This window comes from Apis laboriosa, unplaced genomic scaffold (assembly GCF_014066325.1).
Source record: "Apis laboriosa isolate Shangri-la unplaced genomic scaffold, ASM1406632v1 scaffold204_cov149, whole genome shotgun sequence".
NCBI lineage: Eukaryota > Metazoa > Arthropoda > Insecta > Hymenoptera > Apidae > Apis > Apis laboriosa.
Window position 1 is genome coordinate 1,382,598 of NW_025222299.1, and position 19,202 is coordinate 1,401,799.

The window sequence follows — 19,202 nt, forward strand, 5'->3', positions numbered from 1 at the left end:
ATTCAAGTATTTCAATTTTTGAATTGAAATTTTGTTATCTAATTTGTGAAGCTAAATTTAAATGTCTGAATATTAAATTTCGAATTTAAAAATAAATTTTCTATTTCAAAATTTAGTTTCATATTTCAATGAATTCTTGAAAGTAGAGACCATTAATTTCCAGTCATAGACCCAATTTTAACCTGATCACTGACTCAAGCCATCATTCTTAATCTCAAGCATCTGATACAATGAACATCAAAAATCCCCAAATAGTTACTTACTCATCATCAAATACAAATACAGCCTAATATTAACTAATATTAATCGTATTATATTATATTAACTATTGTATTATTTAAAATCATCATTTCATGTATAAAGCATCAAATTACAACAAGATTTTTAAATTTTTGATAAAAAAAATCGCACTTCCAATATAATATTATCCGAAGAACATTGATAAATTAAATAAAAATTTTCGAACATTGTCGAAAGTCGAGTGATATAAAAATCCATGAAAGATGAATCGAAGCATAATTAAAATAATGTGGCATTGATAAGAGTATCAGTAGGCGGCTCTGAAACACGTGGTCCATTGCATAATCGTTTGTTTTAAGATCTCTCTAAACTAAAATTAAGCCATAAATTTCAATCATATTCTCTCTTGTAGCTAACATTTCTTTTTTCTTTTTTTCCTTATTTTAACATCTGCAAGAATATGTTATCAAATGTACTTACTTCACTAATTTTTCTTTCTTTGAAATATATTTGCTAAATATAGGCTAGATAAATATAGGATTTCCCTCATTTTCAATCGGTTTTTCCTTCATCTATTTTTCTTCTTTTGAAATATTTGCCAAGAACATACATTGTCGAGAATAGTCACGTTTTACGAAGTAGACGATCAAAATTCAACGAGGGTTCAACGTTTTCCACGTATATCAACGAATGCCAAGATTTTGTTTATTGCACAATCCTTATATTATATTAATTCTATTCTGAGGCAATTGTACTCGAGAATGAGCACATAAATGCAACGAGAGTGCAAATAATGCAATAATGCTTGTATAACTGTCGCAGCATTGAGAGTGGTCAGTTATTCTAGGAAGTAGATATTTTGAGAATTATTTAATTAGTTTTCTCGATTTTGTTCGCTTTTTCATAGGAAATACAAACGATGAAAAAAAAGTATTCGTATTTTAACTATCTATGTATCCATTTTGAGTTTCTAAAAATATATACACGTCTTAAAAACTGGATCTCCAATTCCAGAATTGACATTGCTGTAATTTTATTTCGCGAAACTGGGATATTCATCGATATAGTAACCAAATTTGAAACTCGTGGGATGTAAAGCTATTTCTAACATGCACTTTTTCTAGACAAATGCAAATTCTCAGATTGGATATTTACCAAAATCACAAAATTTGAAAATACGCGTGCAAAAGACTGACGTGTACTTTAAGTCCCATTTAAAATTAACAAAGTCTTTCGAGATAAGATGTTTTAAGAAATTATTACTAAATAAAAATTTCACGATCAATGATCGAATCAATTTTGCAATCTATTCATAAGAAGCAATCTTCGGGAATTAATTAATTTTTAATCAATCCTAATTTTAAATAAATTGATTCTACGATTCATAATTTATCGAAAGTAATTTCTCATTGTTTTAAACATTTCGAAGATAATATTTCATTGATAACTAATTGTTTGTAATAAAACAAAAAAAAAACAATTTAACGTTTTCAAAAGATTTTTCTTTCTTTTATTTATATAATTTTATTTTACAAAATTTCTATTCGTAATATAAATTTAATTTCCCAAATTTTTATGAATTTTCATCATTTAATTTTGGAAACTCAGATTATCGCGGAATCGCGAAGTAAATCGTTCGTATTTTCGAATTTCCGTATTTTGAAAATTGTAGGCGAAAAGCGTCGCGACGCTCAACTGTCTTTTTCGTCACAATCTTTAAATAGAAAGTTCGATGACAGATACAATCATTATTAAGTCATCCCTAGTCTTCGAATTACTTTTGGAACGAATTCCATTGAAAGACAGAGTTGCAGTGAAATTGAGTCGAAACTCATTCTTGGATCAGAATTCTGCCAACTTTTGGCAAAGGTGTGGATGATTGTCAATTTGATTTGTGTAGTGAAAAGTATTACGCGGGAAAATTGAATTTTAAAATTTTAAAATTATAATTTTAAATTGAAATAATAATTTAATTTTAAATAAATAAATTAATTTTTGTATCTACTTCTCGGTTTATGAAATTATTTTTTGATTATATATATAATTATAAATTTACCTGTGATGACGAAGTGACCTGTGGATGATGGGTAACATGGCTCCTTCCGGTCACCATGTTCTTTTTTTGAAAATTCTCCATGACAGTGTGCATATCACCGTTTTCTCCTCCCTCCACTGGGAACTCCGACATCTATAACAAGAATCAATCAAATTCTTATTAGAGTTATAATTATTAATTTTCAAATTTATGTAATTTTTAATATATTTAAATTTAAAACGAATAAATATTGTAATTTAAAATTTTTTAAAAAATTAATTTATATAAATAATATCATTCACTATATAATAAATCATATGTAAATGATAGAACTGCAAAACTCTTTGCAATTGGAAATCAAATAAATATGCAAATTGCTTTCACCCACATGCTCGTTAATAATTACATTCAACCAATTTCATTAGCTAATCTCTTCAAAAATTCGTTAAAAATTGGTTGATCTTTTTTATTTCATAACTAATTAATTTATACTTCGAAAGTAAGTACAATATATTAAAAAAAAATGAAATAACAAGCAAAAGATATTATAAAAATACAATTTTGTCTTTTGTGTTCTGAGAAATAAAATCAATAAAGTACAATAAAAACAAGATGTGAATACATTCTTTTCTCGGAATGAACTATTACTATGTAACGAAACGAAAAACTTACAGGCTTGCTATTTTAAAGTGGATCAATTTTAAATCGTGTTAATTGTGAAAAAAGAAAAATAATCCATATCAAAAAAGCTTCGTGAAGCTTTTAATTTCACGTATGGTTCACAAGAATACTTGGCCGGTTCTGAGAAAAGAATCGTAAGATATGCGGGCCTCGCAACACGTCTGTTACGTAAATGAAACCTTGTGGTCAACGGAACCGAAGGAAACACGTTCACGTACCGTTCGCGTTCATGTGTCAATACATGCGTCTATATTGAATGTTCATTTAAAAAATTGTTATGACAATGTAAACATAGTATACTTGCATTTAGTGTGCACAGTTTAAACTTAAAGCATGTGTGTATGTTACATAGACAAAGATATTCATACAAAGAGATACATTTAAACGAGTTTTGAACAAATTTAATAAGAATATAAAATTTAAAAAAGTGGCGCGCGAACGGTCGAAATACTAACCATTTGACAGTTCATGGAGGACACGCACACTTCCTCTTCCAACCTACTTCTTTTTATTATCTCCTGTTTCGCATCATGGTGTCTCTATCATTTCGAGAATCTCGATCTACATACACTCGCAGCATCTCGTTGTGATTCCCAAATTTTAACGAACATTCGTATCGCGTGGAACAATAATATATTCGTACGATTTCACGTATCATCGTTAATCATCGCTTTCGGTCACGTTCATGAATGCCCTTTCATTTCAATCGTGAATTACGCAACGATGAATTTTTCATTCGATCGATCACTTTTATAATGTAAGATGCTACTTAATAATCGTTTTTGATAGTCAATAATAACACTCAACGTTCGACGAATAGTTTAATACGGATAATATTTGCCGGTTGACGTAAAGGACACAGACGTAACCGAATGATAAGCATCGTGCGATGGTCAGACTCGAACTGAGCAGCCGTCTCGCGCTAATGGCGCGAGAACTGCGATCACAGCGCCGCCTCGGCGACCCCGCGAACTTATAAATTCCGCATAGCAAGCGCGCACGTGAGAAAAACTTTGAATTACGAACGAAAATCAGATCATATATAGAGATTCTAGGAAAAGACTGTTGATTAACGAAGATATGTTTGATCATGCAAAGTAAGTAAAACTATAGAAATAGCATTGCTTTTTGATAGATCTATAATTTGATCTTTAAATAGAAAGATGCTATCTGAGAATATCTTCGCTATCACGATTACATTTAATGAATATTGTTAAGAAATCTAATTAATTTATATTTTATTATTAATAATTAAGTTTATGCATGTATTTCATAAAAAATAAAGTTGGCTTTAGATATTTCGATAATAATTACAAGAGAATTTGAATTATACGATGATTTTTACAAAATTTTTGCATTATAACAACATAATTTCTTGTAATATTAAAGATCTATTTTTTAAAATAAATCCACGTTCATTTTTCTCCATAAAATAGATGACACTATTTTTTTATTATGGAGAGTCCTTTAATAAAGAAAAAAATGATCGTGATCATTTCAATTCATCGGTTATATTTTATTTTATTTTTTTTTTATTAAAAATAAAAGACGATACACAATGCCGAAAAAAAAGACACTTTTTGTTTTTCGTCATGCTACAACGACGAAAGACAAAAAGTATCGCGTTGTTCTGAGAATCAAGTTATCGATGTCCCAGTTTTGCATTCGCCCTCGTTTCAGGGGTGAGCAAATCCATTAATGGCATCTAAAAATCGATTAATTTTATGAGTCGGCTTCTACGAATCTCTATGTTAATTGGAATTCGAACTGCAGAAAATAAAAACTTGATTTATAAACATTTATGCTGAAGATATATTATATTAGGCTTCTCGGTAAATAAGAATAACGAACTATGAACTATCATATGCATAGGGTGTTTCATAAATAAAATTAAAAGCAATCTTTCTAGCAGTTGGACTTAAAATAATGATAAAAACTAAAGTAGGAATTTAATTAGAATAGAAAATTATGTCATTATTCGAGTTTATAATTTGATTATTTACTAATTTCTTTTCTTTTTTTTTTAAATATAACTAGTACATTCACCATCATCTATTTTCAGCCTGTCTATAAAACAAACATGCCTAAAGGCGATTCGTGACAGCTCTTGACTGATTTATGTTTAGAAGGAATGTTAATTCCTTTTTATCTGCTTCTGTTCTGAGCTTGAGAGTGAAGCACGTTTGAGAATTCAGGTCAGGATTTTCGACTATCGTGATACTGAACGTGCCTTTGAATAAAGAAGCTGGAAAGTGTATCAATTATTGTCCGGAGCAAGTGTTACAGCATACTCTTTCAAAAGATTTTACCTTTCCAGAGAAAGAAATCTAATCCTAATAGAGATAGTTGTTTTCTTTCCAAATTTTCCAAATCGTTAGATGCTGAACACAAAGAAAGAACGAGGGTCATAATTTATATGATTAATGATACACTACTGAATAAATAATAAAACGTTTCTCTCGTAAGACTAAAATGAATAAAATTTTCTACACTTTCGTAACACATATCTTCGACCGTAAAAGTCGAATCGTGAAACTACTTTTCGAGTTGAAACCCCATAAAGAAGACGAGGCCCAATCGTGTCAAACACCGCACAACGATCCCTCGATCGATATTATCGTTATTAAGCTTACCAACCGAGATCCGGTCCCGTAAGTCATCTTCGATCCGCGCTATAAGAAACGATGAAGAAACAGGCAGAAGAAAAGAGAAGAGAGGGAGGGAAAAAGAAAAAAAAAAAAAAAAATAAGAAGCAAGCAGCTGGGCGATGGAAAAGAGGGACACAAAGACTGGAATGCGGTCTAACGAGGTGAACGCAAGAAAACTCCGCCAACCAAGACATCGAGTGTCGGTGGAATTTTGGCGAGGAGTATACCGGGTGTCCTCGACACGCGTGCAACGACTGGAAATCCAAGCGAACAGGAAAGGTAAAGGATTAAAAAAAAAAAAAAAAAAAAAAAAAAAGAAAAGAAAGAAAGGAAGAAAAAAAGAAGGAAAGAGGTCGAAGAGAAGAGACGAAGAGATATAAAGAAGAAATAAAAAAAGATGGAAGGAGCAAGAATACACTCGATAAGGAGAGGGACGTTGGGAAAAAAGAGCAACGGATTAAATAAGGTGCGGCAGGGCCGTCTTGATAGGTCAGCGACCAAATAATATCCACCGTTTTCTTTCCCCTTAAGTGTTCATTACCAAAAGAAACGCCACTTATTGGCGCCATTTGATTTATGGGCTAATAAATGACGCCATAAATGTTCTTACCACGATCATCACGATCGTTGATTTTCTTTTCCGATTAGGTTTTCTTGGCACGATTCTTACAGATCGTATTGTTCCATCGACGGGTCGTTTGGCAATTTCTTCATTACGTGCACGTGCTTCAAGATAAAGATGAGACCGATCGATCGATGCATAATTTTGATTAATTTTTCAAATGGATAAAAATAGCTACTTCGTTTTCCTTTTATTCTTTTTTTAACGAGTACTTAACAATATAGTATAATATAATTACGAGTATTTTAAAATTATCTAGATAATTATCCAAGTACATGTATCATTAACATGTATCATTTAAAAAAACTTTGTATACCATTGATAAACAAATTATCTACAATGAACATGATTAGCAAAATGATTATAAAAAATAATTTGTATTACCTTCCCCTCCCTCCTCCTTTTGTATATAATCTCCATTTACACTTATATACGACGTGACTAATCAAAGACTTTTAATCGAACGCATTGAAGAACTTAATTAGAAAGCTCGGCAATTAATAACGATAATTCATTTCGAACGGATCCTCGAGGATTTTCGTCTGGATTATGTAGAGGGGACAATTTCTTCTTAGCCCGCTTCCGTGTATGCTCCGAGCGGACAAGAGATTCTATCTATCGCATTGGCAGACAGCTGTAGGCGTGTTGGCTCTCGCCAGACACAAAGAGGCGATTCGGAGACGTCTCCTCGTGACACTGTCGTTGTATCGAATCGTGTGTGTACGAGCCGGGTGTTGTACTGTGTTCATAATCCTTGACGAAGACGCCGCGCGTTAAAGCCGGATTTCGAACGATACAAAGGCTCGAGAGAGAGAGAGAGAGAGAGAGAGAGAAAGAGAGAGAGAGAGAGAGAGAGAGAGAAAGAGAGAGAGAGAGAGAGAGAGTCGAGACTTCCTCCCACTGCGATTCTCTTCATTTTTATTTATTATTGTCCCTTGTATGTATTTTACGCGGGAAATTATCCAGAGATCGAAAAAAAAAAAAAAAAAAAATTCGGGCCCTCTCTCGTTCATTTTTTTTTTTTTTTTGAGTGTATATTTTATGCACGAAGTTTGTGATACACAATGAAGGTTGGAGAAAAAAAAAAAAATGAATTATTTCTGAAGTTTAAGAGATGATTGTTATATTGTATTTTAGATGAACATTTAAGATTTACGTGAAATTTTTTGTTCCTTTGTCCGAGATTTGTAGTTTGCATCTTTAATGTTGGTTCTTTCTTTGTTCTCTTCAATTCTATTCTCAATTGTGTGAAAAAATTTTTAATATTTTTCACTAAAAGATTCTATTAGTTTGAAAAGGACATTTATTATCTTTTAAAGAGAACATATATGTATATATCTATATACTCTTTAAAAAAAAAAACGTATAATAAAAATTTTAGAATTTAACGTAATCACCGTAATATATTCATTATAATCGAGATATTCATATTCTTGAAAAAAGTAACGAAAAATTTATTTAAGAAATACACATAGAAATACTACTGATAAGTGAAGAAATCGTATTCGATCTTCATTTTTTTTACAAAAATTTATAAATTCTAAAATAAAAATAATTAATAGAGAAGTAAATCAAAATGCGTTCATATGGAAGTATATGATTTACAAAATAAATTTGTCCAAAAAGGAAAAGAGATATTCCAACTCAATATTTTTTTCTTCGTTCACGAAATCATGTATATCTTCAATGTCTATCAATTTCGTAAATCAACACGGATAAAACGTCGAAAAATTCGCTCTCCTTTGTAACACGGTTTTCTTGAACTTTGTACCGTTTATTAATTTTATCTAATCGAATCTGTGACGCAAATCTGCGACGCGAATTTTCCAATCCAATCCCGACGATTTCGTTCGATCGATCGGGAAGAGTGGAAGGTGTTCACTCGATGCGACTCGAACACGCTGTTGCTCGTTCAAACAAAGAAGTCTTCTGTGAGTTGCAAAGGAAACACGTTCCTCCGGTTCTACGCGCATAAAGGAGCCCCTCTCTAGCCGAGAGGAGGAATTCCTTGATGGCTCGTCGTGACATTGGGACAAGGGAGATAAGATCTGGAGGAAATCGGGATGTGTTCCCATTTCCATGATAACGACCATCGAATTTTTTGTGAGATTTTCTGAGTTTCGATGAGTTTTAGGGCAGGCAGATACGTGTAAAAATGCTAAAATTTCGAACCAAAAAGAAACAAAAGAACGTAATATTTATTTTGGATTAGGACATGGAAACCTGAATGGAAAAATTTGCTGAGTAAAATTAGAATACTTTATAGTATTTTTCTTTTTTTTTGTTCTTGGAAAATAGCAAAAAAAAAAAAAAAAAGAAAATTGAATTTTGGAAGATTAAAGAAAATCTCTTTTCTTAAACTTATAAATTGGAATAAATCTCCAAGCAAGGAAATTTGTAATAATTGATATTAGAGATGTAGCAAAAGAAAAAAAAAAAAAAAATATTCACAATTTTAAACACAAGAAATTGTCAATTCACGAAATTGATAACAGTACCATGAATTACGTTCGTACTAAGAATAACTGGTTAATACTCATTGCCACTAATCTTCTTAATCCGATAACTGATAATCGTTATCTGCGTCGATATATCATTGAGACGAGGCCGCGTGTAAATGTATAATTGTGATATAATTGAAATATTTAAACGAAAAAACAACTTTTTATTGTTAAATCTTTTATTTAGATGTTAAGTAATATCGTATGATATGTGTAATAACCATGTGAAAGAAAAAAAAAAAAGAAAGATAAAGGAACGAATAAAAATCTCGTTCAATTCTTCGTTAAAATATAAAGAAAGAATATTTGTATTCTCCTTCTCGGTTTAAACTGCGATTAATACGATGAATTGCCGTGGATAACATTGTATCCAAGGTATCGTTGTTGAATTGATTAAAAAAGAAATATATATATTGAAAAATCAAGTGGCAATTAGCATAAAATTTAATTATAAAATTTACAATTTCGCAGTTGAATCGTTATTTTATTGCAATCATTCGAGACTTTCACGAGGAAATAATTAAAATTCGTTCGAATCGAATTAATGAGAATGGAATGGAATTTTTTAATTTACGATACTTAAGGGACCGTCGATTTTCGATCCGGGAATCCCCAGATGATACTTTTAAGAGACCGGTTTATAAAACTTTCACACAACTTCGAAAGGGTCTTTCAACTTTGAACAATGAATCTAGAACGGATCAGAGGGAGGGAGAGAGGGGAGAGAAAAAAGATGAAGACGAGATGAAAGTGACGAATTGCTGGATGAGAAATTAATCGAAGCGAAGAATTATTTTGAAGGAAAGATGGATCGATCTTTTCTTGGTCTTGTTTCGCACCTTATTTTCGGGTTGATCTTATATAATTTACTCGGGTAAATACTCGAGAGAACGTTTCGACATCGTTCAACTGTTGATTTACGAAATAAAAATTCGTAATATATACTTTTCAATTTTAAAAATCCGAACGTAATTTTTAATTACCTTAAAATTGGATAATTATATCATTCCAAATAAAATCAACAAGTTTGATTAAAAAATATTTCTAACGCGATTAATCAAACCTGAAAATCTTCTAAAAAAAATATTCTTAAACCAAGATATACTGTACCATATTTGTACAAGTTTGGATAGAAAGAGCGTAGTTTTTCGAGTTCCACTAACTAAATTGGGCAAAAAGTCAATCGTCTCGATTAAGACATCGCCGATTGCGCAAAAAAATCGGCGCGATTATCGGCGGTGCACTTATATCGAGCTTGTGGCATCCGGCCAGTGCATTCTGCCATCTTATGTAAGAGAGGTTCATCAACAAGGAACGCGATGATTAAATCTCATTAGGGGATCGATTTGGCAACCACTTCACCGTGATTCGAAGGCTGTCCAAATTAATTAGCCACGCGAACGTTGGCTTCGAAGGTCGCCGGTGATCTATCTATCATGCTCATGATCCATCGATCTTCGTGAATTTTGGTAATTCATCCGCCAGATAAATTTCCTCGTTGTTGTTCTCTCGATCGACTTTGAAATTTAATTTTGAAAATATCTTAAAATAGAGAATTGATTTTCTAGCTTTTCGATTTAATTTAATTTAATCTTTTAAGCTTTTAATTTTTGGAACAAGAGTGAGAAGAGACAAATTATATATTTTTAAATTATTTAAATAGATATCATGTGGAAGAAAATTATTTTTTTTTTTCTTCCTTTTAACTCGAGAGAAAAATTAATCACGTTTGAATAATTAATTATTTAAGAATTGAAGGAAACAGGAATCGGGAGATGATTCACCGAGAAATTTGATAAATGATCGATGATAAAGTATAGATTACAACAAAAATGAATCACGATGACACAATCGTATGCTGAACAATCAATACCTGTTGTTTGTTCAACAAATTAAAGATTAAGGAAGAACAAGTTGTGCACACTTCTTTGTGTACCTCGATAAACATTTCAAGTGGTAAATATTCCGGTCAATACAAATCCACATCGAGAGCTTCTTCCTCCTTCTATCGTCTAAACGAATAAATAAATAAAAAGGAATTAAAGATATATTGTATAAAAAAGAAAATCGAAATTAAAAATTATCAATTCAAACCAATTCCAAATCGGCCCCCTTTCTCTCCACACGTTTTTTAATCGTCGCTCGATCGATTACGCAACATTCGATTCGAGTCTCGTTTCACCCGGGACAATCGGGAGAATTCGAGGAGGTGGGCACGCGAGCCGAGGCGACGAGTTCCAAGAAACGGCGACACGGTAGCCAAAGAACCGGCACGAGACGAATCGCTACCGAGAAGCGGTCTGTTAACCCGTTTGCAACAGCTCGAACACGATTTGCGTCACCGTGTCGGAATAGTGGCGTGGAATGCGCCACGAAGAAGCGGCCTACCACACCAAGAGGAAATCTCCGTCCTTCGCGCGTACCTCGAGAGGGAGAGACACTCGAACACGATGTGACGTGACGAAACGTGTTTCGTTTTTTTTTTATTTGGGGGGAGGGGGCAGGATCTTCGACGTTATCCAACCGTTTTGAGTTTTGGAAAGATTTGCCAATCCTGTATTATTAGAATTTGTAAAAGTTATTAGGCAAGCTATCGAAAGTTATTTTATTTCGTGATTGATGATGACATTTGTCGTACTGCGAGTACGATACGTAAAAGAGAGAGTTTTTACATCTTTTAATGTAAATAGTCTTTGGAGTTTTTTTTTTTTTTTTTTTCATGGTTTATAGAATATACGATGGAAATATAAATATTTTTAAAGATCTTTCAATCGTTTTTTTTATTTCTTCCAAAGTAAATTATCAATTTTTGAATTCTATAAAAATTCTTACGCAATTGTATGACAATGTAATTTTTACGAGTCTGCAAATCGCGTTTTTTAATTTATAATTAATCTTTAAAGATACTTTATATACGAGATGATTATATAATTAAAAATTGTCGTGTCTTACGTAATATTATTTCGTAAAAAAAAAAAAAAAAANAAAAAAATCGCACAGATCCCAGTCATTTCCTCACTCGGTCAAGTTTATAACGTGTTGAAACAATGATTCACAACGATTCTTCGTATCCTATTATTTTCATTGAGTAATACGACATGGAGTATTTTCATGTTTACTCGTTATGTTAATAAACGTCAATATTATTATTGTACGCTGTGTCATTCCCTTTACAACCTGTGCATTCATTTTTTTTCACTTTCACGAAGATTTAGTTAGAAATGAATGAATGAACCTTTGTGAAAAGTGAAAGTGGATATTCTTGCATACGCGAGTGAATCGTGAGTTTGAGATGAAAACTGCTTCGAGCGGCTCGAAGCAATCTCCAACAAGATAAAATGGATTCTTTTTTTCTTCCAACTTTCGTTATTTTAACGATTCGAACGATCGAATTTTTGATCGAAACTTTGATACTTTGACACGATCTCTTCTCAATTACTTTTTTGTTATTATTTACGAATTCCACATCGAATTAACAGATTCGTCATCGTTACGACATAATCTCTCATAAGATCTCTCACTCAAGATCGATCGTTGCATCTCATCAGCCCCCATTTCATTCACCTTCGCTCGAGAAATCGAGCCATCATCCACTTGTCCTCGCGATAGTCGCTTTGCTATTCCGATCACAATCGGATACGAGCACGAATCAGAAGTCATCACAACAGTAAACAACGATTAGTCATCTCACGAACTTAGAAAACCTGACCTCTCTTCGAACGGTAACTACATTCATACACATGTGTACATAACGCGTGTACATACAGGGTGTCCTACAAATTCAAAAATAAAAATGAACTAAGAAAGAAGCGAGAATCAGAACCGTTTTTAAATCTTTATATATTTTCTTAATAAATTTAAAAGAAACGAGCGAATTTGATCCCAATTTTAATGAATTACAGTTTAAAATATAATAGTAGAAATAAGAGAAAAAATTGAAATTTTGTCGTTTAAATTTTCAATCAGTGAGAAAAGAGAAATTGAACACGGTTGAAGAAAATGTTATTAAAAAAAAAAAAAAAAAAATTGTTTTCTTTTACACCCTGTATACCAATGCAACGCTCAGATTCGAAGAACAAACGCGTGTTAACAGTAATTCCCAGACAGCGAGGGGAGGACGATTATGTCTAGAATGAATACAGATATATGCACACACACGCGTGCATGAGCGTGTGACATCGCGTATAGTTTTAGCGCAATGATGTCACGCTGTTGTAACGGATCGTGACGCGGTACTTTGATTGACCGATAGATGTTACAACCGCGAATCTCGTTTCTGACCTAAACGATGACGCATACGAGACGCTGTGACGTTTTGATTAGACATAATGCATCTTGCTCTTTCCCAGAGGTTCTCATCGGTTCACGATGGTAAAGTCCAATTCTCTTATCGTGATAACGATAACTTGAAGATAAGACATTGTTCTTTAATAATTTTTATTATTTCTTTTCTTTTTCTTTTTTTTTTTTTTTGGTATGTTTCTTGTATTTTCATTCAGAATTGTATTTAAAGTTTATGTAAATTTCGATCATTATAGAGAGAAGGTTATAAAACAATCAAAATTTCCCTCCGTGGCGTCCATGATTCTTTCGCGTAGTCACGTGACTGTATAAAGCAATGCGATTGGATACGGATACAATTGTTAAGAAAGAAAACATTTTGGAAGTTTTGAGGTTAAGAAAACTAAATATCTTCGCTCTGCAAATTAAATATTCTGTTGTGCAATGAATTCTATCGAATAAGGAATAAAAGAAATGAAAAATTTGGAATCGGTTACCAAGCTTGTAATTGTGTTTGAATAATTGTGTTGAAGCAGGTAGAAATGGAGGACAGGACTTGATGTAATGAAAATTCTCTGTTTATTGGTATAGATTGTTTGCTTCGAAGCTGGAAATATTGAATTTAGATAACTTGACACGTGGTCGGAGGTTTGTTGGCTTTAAATCTTTCTTAAGTATTATTGCTTCGGTTGGAATAAAATTTGTGTGGCAATAAATTGCAACAGACATTGCGACACCTGTTCCAAGATGATTTAGTATTAGGAATGAGAAAATCTTCTCATTTTTTTATTCAAATTATCCCAATTAAAATATTCTCCAATTGCTATTATATTGTACAAAGAAGCTGTTCATAATTTTTAAAAACATGTATAACATGAACCTAATTTTACACATTACTCATATTGATACGATTAAAATCAAAGTGGTGCGATAAAAATAAATATACGTGTTATTGAAATAAATGGCACGAAAAAATAAATAAATAGATACGGTCATATTTCATATTCAACCGAAATAAGCAATACGATAAAAATAAACGAATACAAAACTTTGTACCTTATTAAAAATCGAGGTTAATTCCGTCAAGAATATCTACACAAATTTAAAATTATCGAGTTTTCTAATAACAATAATATCGTCTCGTTCATAAATACATAATTCCCCAAATAATTTACAATTTCCAGAGAAACAACGTAATAATCATTGACTCTGTCAATGAACGGCTCCAATTAAAGCCTAAAAAAAAATATATATATATATAAATAAAAAGCAGAGAGACGAAGCGACAGAAGCAAACGAAGAATCGGTGAGTCACTTCACTCGTCTTCAGCCGAGATTAATTTGTAAAATTTTGAATTCCCTCCCAACACCTACTCAAATAGAATATGATGTCATTCGTATGCGTCAAACAGTCATCGCGAAAATATGCGTAATTACGCGAACGAGGGAACTTGTCACTTGTGATCTCGATAACGAGACGACGACGTCTCGTTTAATTGCTTCCTTGGTATCTCTAACTTTCCCTCCACTCGTATAATACCCACTTGAATCAACACTGCTAGACGTTCCATCATAATGTTGCATAAAGTTGCATATAGGTTGCAGAGGAAGATATATTTCATTTTATTTCCATTTTAATTCCCTTTGAAAAGGAATTAATTATCTAACTATGGTTTACAAGTGAAAACCAATATATTCCAATAATACGATTGAACACGAATGCAATCGTGATAATTTGAACTGTGCGAACCTTCAATTGCAATATCAAATATTTTTTTTTAATTTTAAAATTAGGGAGAAACAGATACAAGAATGTTTGGAAGAAAAGAAAATCTTTTGGAAGAAAGAACGTTGAATTTTTGATAGAACAAAATGAGACGCTAAAACGAATATATGTAAATATGTTTGAGCGAAGAATCTTGAAAGGGACGTTCAATGTTTGATAGAATGTGGAATATTCAAAAATGGATTAGAAAAGAAGAAAGAAAAAAAAAAAAAAATAGAACAGAGATCAGGATAAGAATCAATGAGTACTCACCGATTTGAGAAAGGCGCCCTTGCCCTTGTAGAGCAGGCTGGTGTGAGGCCTACTGCTCCCATGCTTGTGCAGCATGTTCAATCCTCTGTCGACGCTCATTCATAAATCTATTTTGACCCAACAGCCACCAGAGCAAATCGTTTCGACGAAATTGATCTTTAGACCCAGTTCTACTAATTCGAAGTTTCTACTCGTCCCAATTTAATGATCTCGTTCTAACCAAATCCTTAAGGGATTTTTTTCAACGAGACTTTTTTCACAGATCATATAGGAATATCTCGTGACACGCGGCGTGGCCACATTCGATTCTTTGGTCGTTAATTGTGACGGCACTGCGGGGCGAAGGATTTTTATTAAAATTTGAATTATTACAATTTCTTTGATTTTCGTAAGATCGATTTCTTTCGCTGTTTCAATTAAATTCTAGAATGAGAAAAATTGGAGAATGAGCTGGTATAGTGTAAGGAAGAGAGAAAGGGGCAGTGTTTTAATAAGTTGTTGAAAATTGCATCAGAAGATAACGATTTTGTTTGGGCAGGATCAAGGTAAACAAGTCGATCGATTCGATATCTATAGGCTCTCACAATAATTCTCTGGAGAACAGCTGTTCAAATAAAAGATGTTTTCTTCTAAAAGTGAAATACTGTGAACGAGCATGCATGCACTTCGTGGAAATTTTATTTGAATTTTACCACGTTTGAAATATTTTGAAGTATAATAATTGGTAGTTTAAGAAAATTTAAGAGAATGGATTCGATCGAAGATCTCGATGCGTATGACGATGCTCATTAAAGATTTGGAAATAAATATTCTTTCGTACAGAATAAACACAATGAAGAAACGGATTCAAAGGAACGAAATTACGATAGAAATTTTTATTTTGCGCGATTAAAGTGAAGCCATTTGATCGAAAAAGATTAAAGAATTTTTTTTAAAGATACTACTAAAACGAGATATTCTTTTTCAATTTCACCAATCATCCAGATATTGAATTTCAAATTTAAAGATCGATGAAATTCTTCTTCTTTTCATTAGCTCGCAAATACAAGTACAGTTTTAGAATATTTATATTTATTCCCTGTACAATTTTCTAATTCATTAGAATCATAAAAAGTAAATCTAAATTTCGCTCAAAACAAAATCTCTTCGATTTCCAAGCAAAAAAAAAAAAGAAAAAAAAAATTAAAAATTAAAAATAAAATTGTCATAATAATAAGTGCAACGCAAGAAACTTAAGAAAGATACTTAAAAAAAAAAAAAAAAAACGGTTATCAGCGAGGCTTTATCAGCTTCGATAATATTCGTCGTAAAAGAGATGGCGATAAGGAACGGCAAGGATTATTTTCGTCACCCAACGGCCAATTTTGGCGGTCGGTTTTGTATATGCATCGAAGCCGCTCGCGGCGAGAATCGTAACGTCCGCTTCCGGCCGGGGAAGTCACGTATCGAGCACGCCATCGTCTCGCGTGCGAGGTTAGGAATGCACGTGGCTTTTGTCTCGTAGCCGGCGTCGAGACGCGTCTCTTCTCCGCTGCATTTCTATGCAGCCTGCCATGCGGAAGTGGCGCACGCAAGCCGCGTTACGCAACGAAAACGCTTGCTCGATCAACGGTTCGACGGTGGTCCATCGTTCACGTGCCGACACCGAAACAACTTTTACAATCTCCCTTTCGAAGCTGGGAATAGGAATCAGAAGCGAAATGGAAAGGAGGATTTTTTAACTCTTTAGAACGGATATTAGAAAATATATGCATGCCTTGTTACTCGAAATGAGAGAAGAACGAAACCGCGTCGACACTTCATATCCCAACTCGAGCTATTACGCGAGCCGCCATTTTAATCACTTAAACACCTAGGCGAACAGCGAAAGATCCCGATCCCGCCGAAATCCGATTATAAAAAAAAAAAAAAAACCCTCGCACCTTTCAACCAATCAAACCTTCCAATGCTCCCAAAATGAGAAATTTGCACCACTACTAAAAAAAACCTGCACACCTTGGGAAAACAAAAATCTAAATCGAATTCACTTTATAAATAAAAGATAAAAACTCAATACGCCGTATTACTCAACAATGATCGCTCGGCCTCGGTTCACCGCGGACTGTCGATCGCCACGCTCCGTATATACCGTATATACGGCGTTAAGGTGATCGAACCGATACCACCGATCGCTCGTGCGTGTACCATTCACCGTGGAGTCGCGCGAAAGAAATCACCTTTATACCAGGCCACTATCGGTTTGGCTACGGTATTATGATCGACTCGTCGACGGTTCGATGACGAGCCGTGGCTGACTACCGCCTCGCTCGTGCCCTCGTTGCTACAAATACCCGTTATCATCGGCGGTGCGCTCGGCGTTATCAGCCGGCACGAACGGAGACGAGGTGAGAGAGAGAGAGAGAGAGAGAGAGAGAGAGAGAGAGAGAGAGGAATCAGCTGGTCCCACGACGGCCGTTGCGACCACGATCGGTGGAGCACTTGTAGGGGGAGGGGGGAGGAGATAGCAGTTTCCGAGGAATCGATGATTCATCGATCGTGGAGGGGGAGCACCTGGGGAGACGGACGGGTCGAGACGGTTCTCCGGAAAGGATGTAGTCCAGAGGAGAGTGTTATGGAGGGGAATTTTCTCGAAAAGAAGCCTCGCCCCTGAATATTTGAGTAAGGAAGGTGGAGGGGAAGTGATAAAAGGAGGAAGTTGGGTGATTTATTGAGGAATTTAGTCTTTTTTTTCTTCTTCTTCTTCCTTTTCTTCTTCTTTCTTGCAAGGAGGAAGGAATATTTTTGGATAATTTATTATCGGGATTACGTTTAATTTTTTATTTTTTTTTTTTGTTTGGTTTGATATTTAGTATAATTTTTGTGAGTATTTTTTAAAATTAACGATTGGCCATTCATATTAAAACAATAAAGTTTAGGATTTTAGGATAATTTTGAAGGAAGAATTATTGGAGTCAAGCTAAATTATCTTATGGATTGTCCTTCTTGGATGGGGATTGTAGAATTAAAATAATAAAATCTGAGAATGATGTAGCCAAATAATCGATTCTTTAGCTAATAAATGAGTCTTTCCTATGCAACCTTAACACGTCCTTTCCACCCACGATGTCGCAACTGATGAATAATTAAGCAGTGTTCTCATTGAAGCATCAGAACGCGACTTGATTAACTCTTCCACGAACTCATAAACCGTCTCGATAAGGACCGATACCGACCTTATATGGAATCCTCATCGATCGTTCCATTGAATCCATATCCGCTTCAAAATTCCACCCTTCTCTCGCGAGATCGAATCACCTTCACAGATCAATTATCCTTCGCGTTACGATCAAAAGGAGATCACAGTTTTTTCACCATCGAAATTATTATATTATCAGCATTTCTCTTTTGAAAAATATACGAGAGAGTCGAAATTTTTTAGAGAGATTCCTTTCTCTCATTTAATTGTACAGTAGTTAAATGTTGCTAACGAGTAGAATCGAAATATTAAATATCCAATTATTTTAATTTCTAAAAATCGTATCTCAAAAGCATACACACGTGAAATTCTTATTCTATTAATTGATAATCTCCACTATTGGTGATTAGATTATTATATTGTTATTATAAAGATATCAGAATGATCCTCATTACTCGATTAATTTAAAAATACTATTGCTATCACTCACTTCCCTCTCTCCCAAAAAAAGTCGTATAGATTTCCTTATTTCATCCCTATCTACATTACATAAAAGAGCTTTAAGAAAATTATTTACAAATATTTCCAACAAAGACCTCGAGCAATCACTGCTTCAGATCTTGAATGGACTAATCCTCAAATAGTATTGCTGTCATTCTACCCCCCTATAAAAAGAATCAATTTCTTTATTTATCCATCTACATTACATAAAAGAGCTTTAAAAAAATTATTTACAAATATTTCCAACAAAGAACTCGAGCAATCACTGCTTCAGATCTTGAATAAAAAAAATAATAATGTTATCATTCTAAAAAAGAACCAATTTCTTTAACTTCTCCTTAACCACCTACTTTACATAGAAGAAAACGTTGAAAAATTATTTATATTTAATTTATTTTGCAAAAAAGAATTGGAATCACTGATTTAGAGCGAGAATCGATCGAAGCTTGAATGGGCAACGACTAATCGGTCCCATTCAGT

General features: G+C 33.4%; 1 protein-coding gene across 6 annotated transcripts in view; it reads right to left on the reverse strand.

Annotated features, from left to right (window-relative positions):
* The window catches only part of LOC122712695 (NAD(+) hydrolase sarm1), a 123,260-nt gene that overhangs the window by 23,601 nt on the left and 80,457 nt on the right, over positions 1–19,202 (reverse strand). For 3 of the 6 annotated variants that reach the window (XR_006346395.1, XR_006346393.1, XR_006346394.1), the window contains exon 2: positions 2,297–2,428. Coding sequence is in view for 1 of the 6 variants with exons in the window: in XM_043932501.1 (XP_043788436.1) it covers positions 2,297–2,428; positions 15,047–15,145 (231 nt within the window). In the remaining 5 variants the exon portion in view is untranslated. Of the gene's footprint in view, positions 1–2,296; positions 2,429–3,411; positions 3,829–15,046; positions 15,379–16,968; positions 17,319–19,202 lie in introns of those variants that run through there. The other 3 variants (XR_006346392.1, XM_043932501.1, XR_006346396.1) reach the window with 2 other exon arrangements.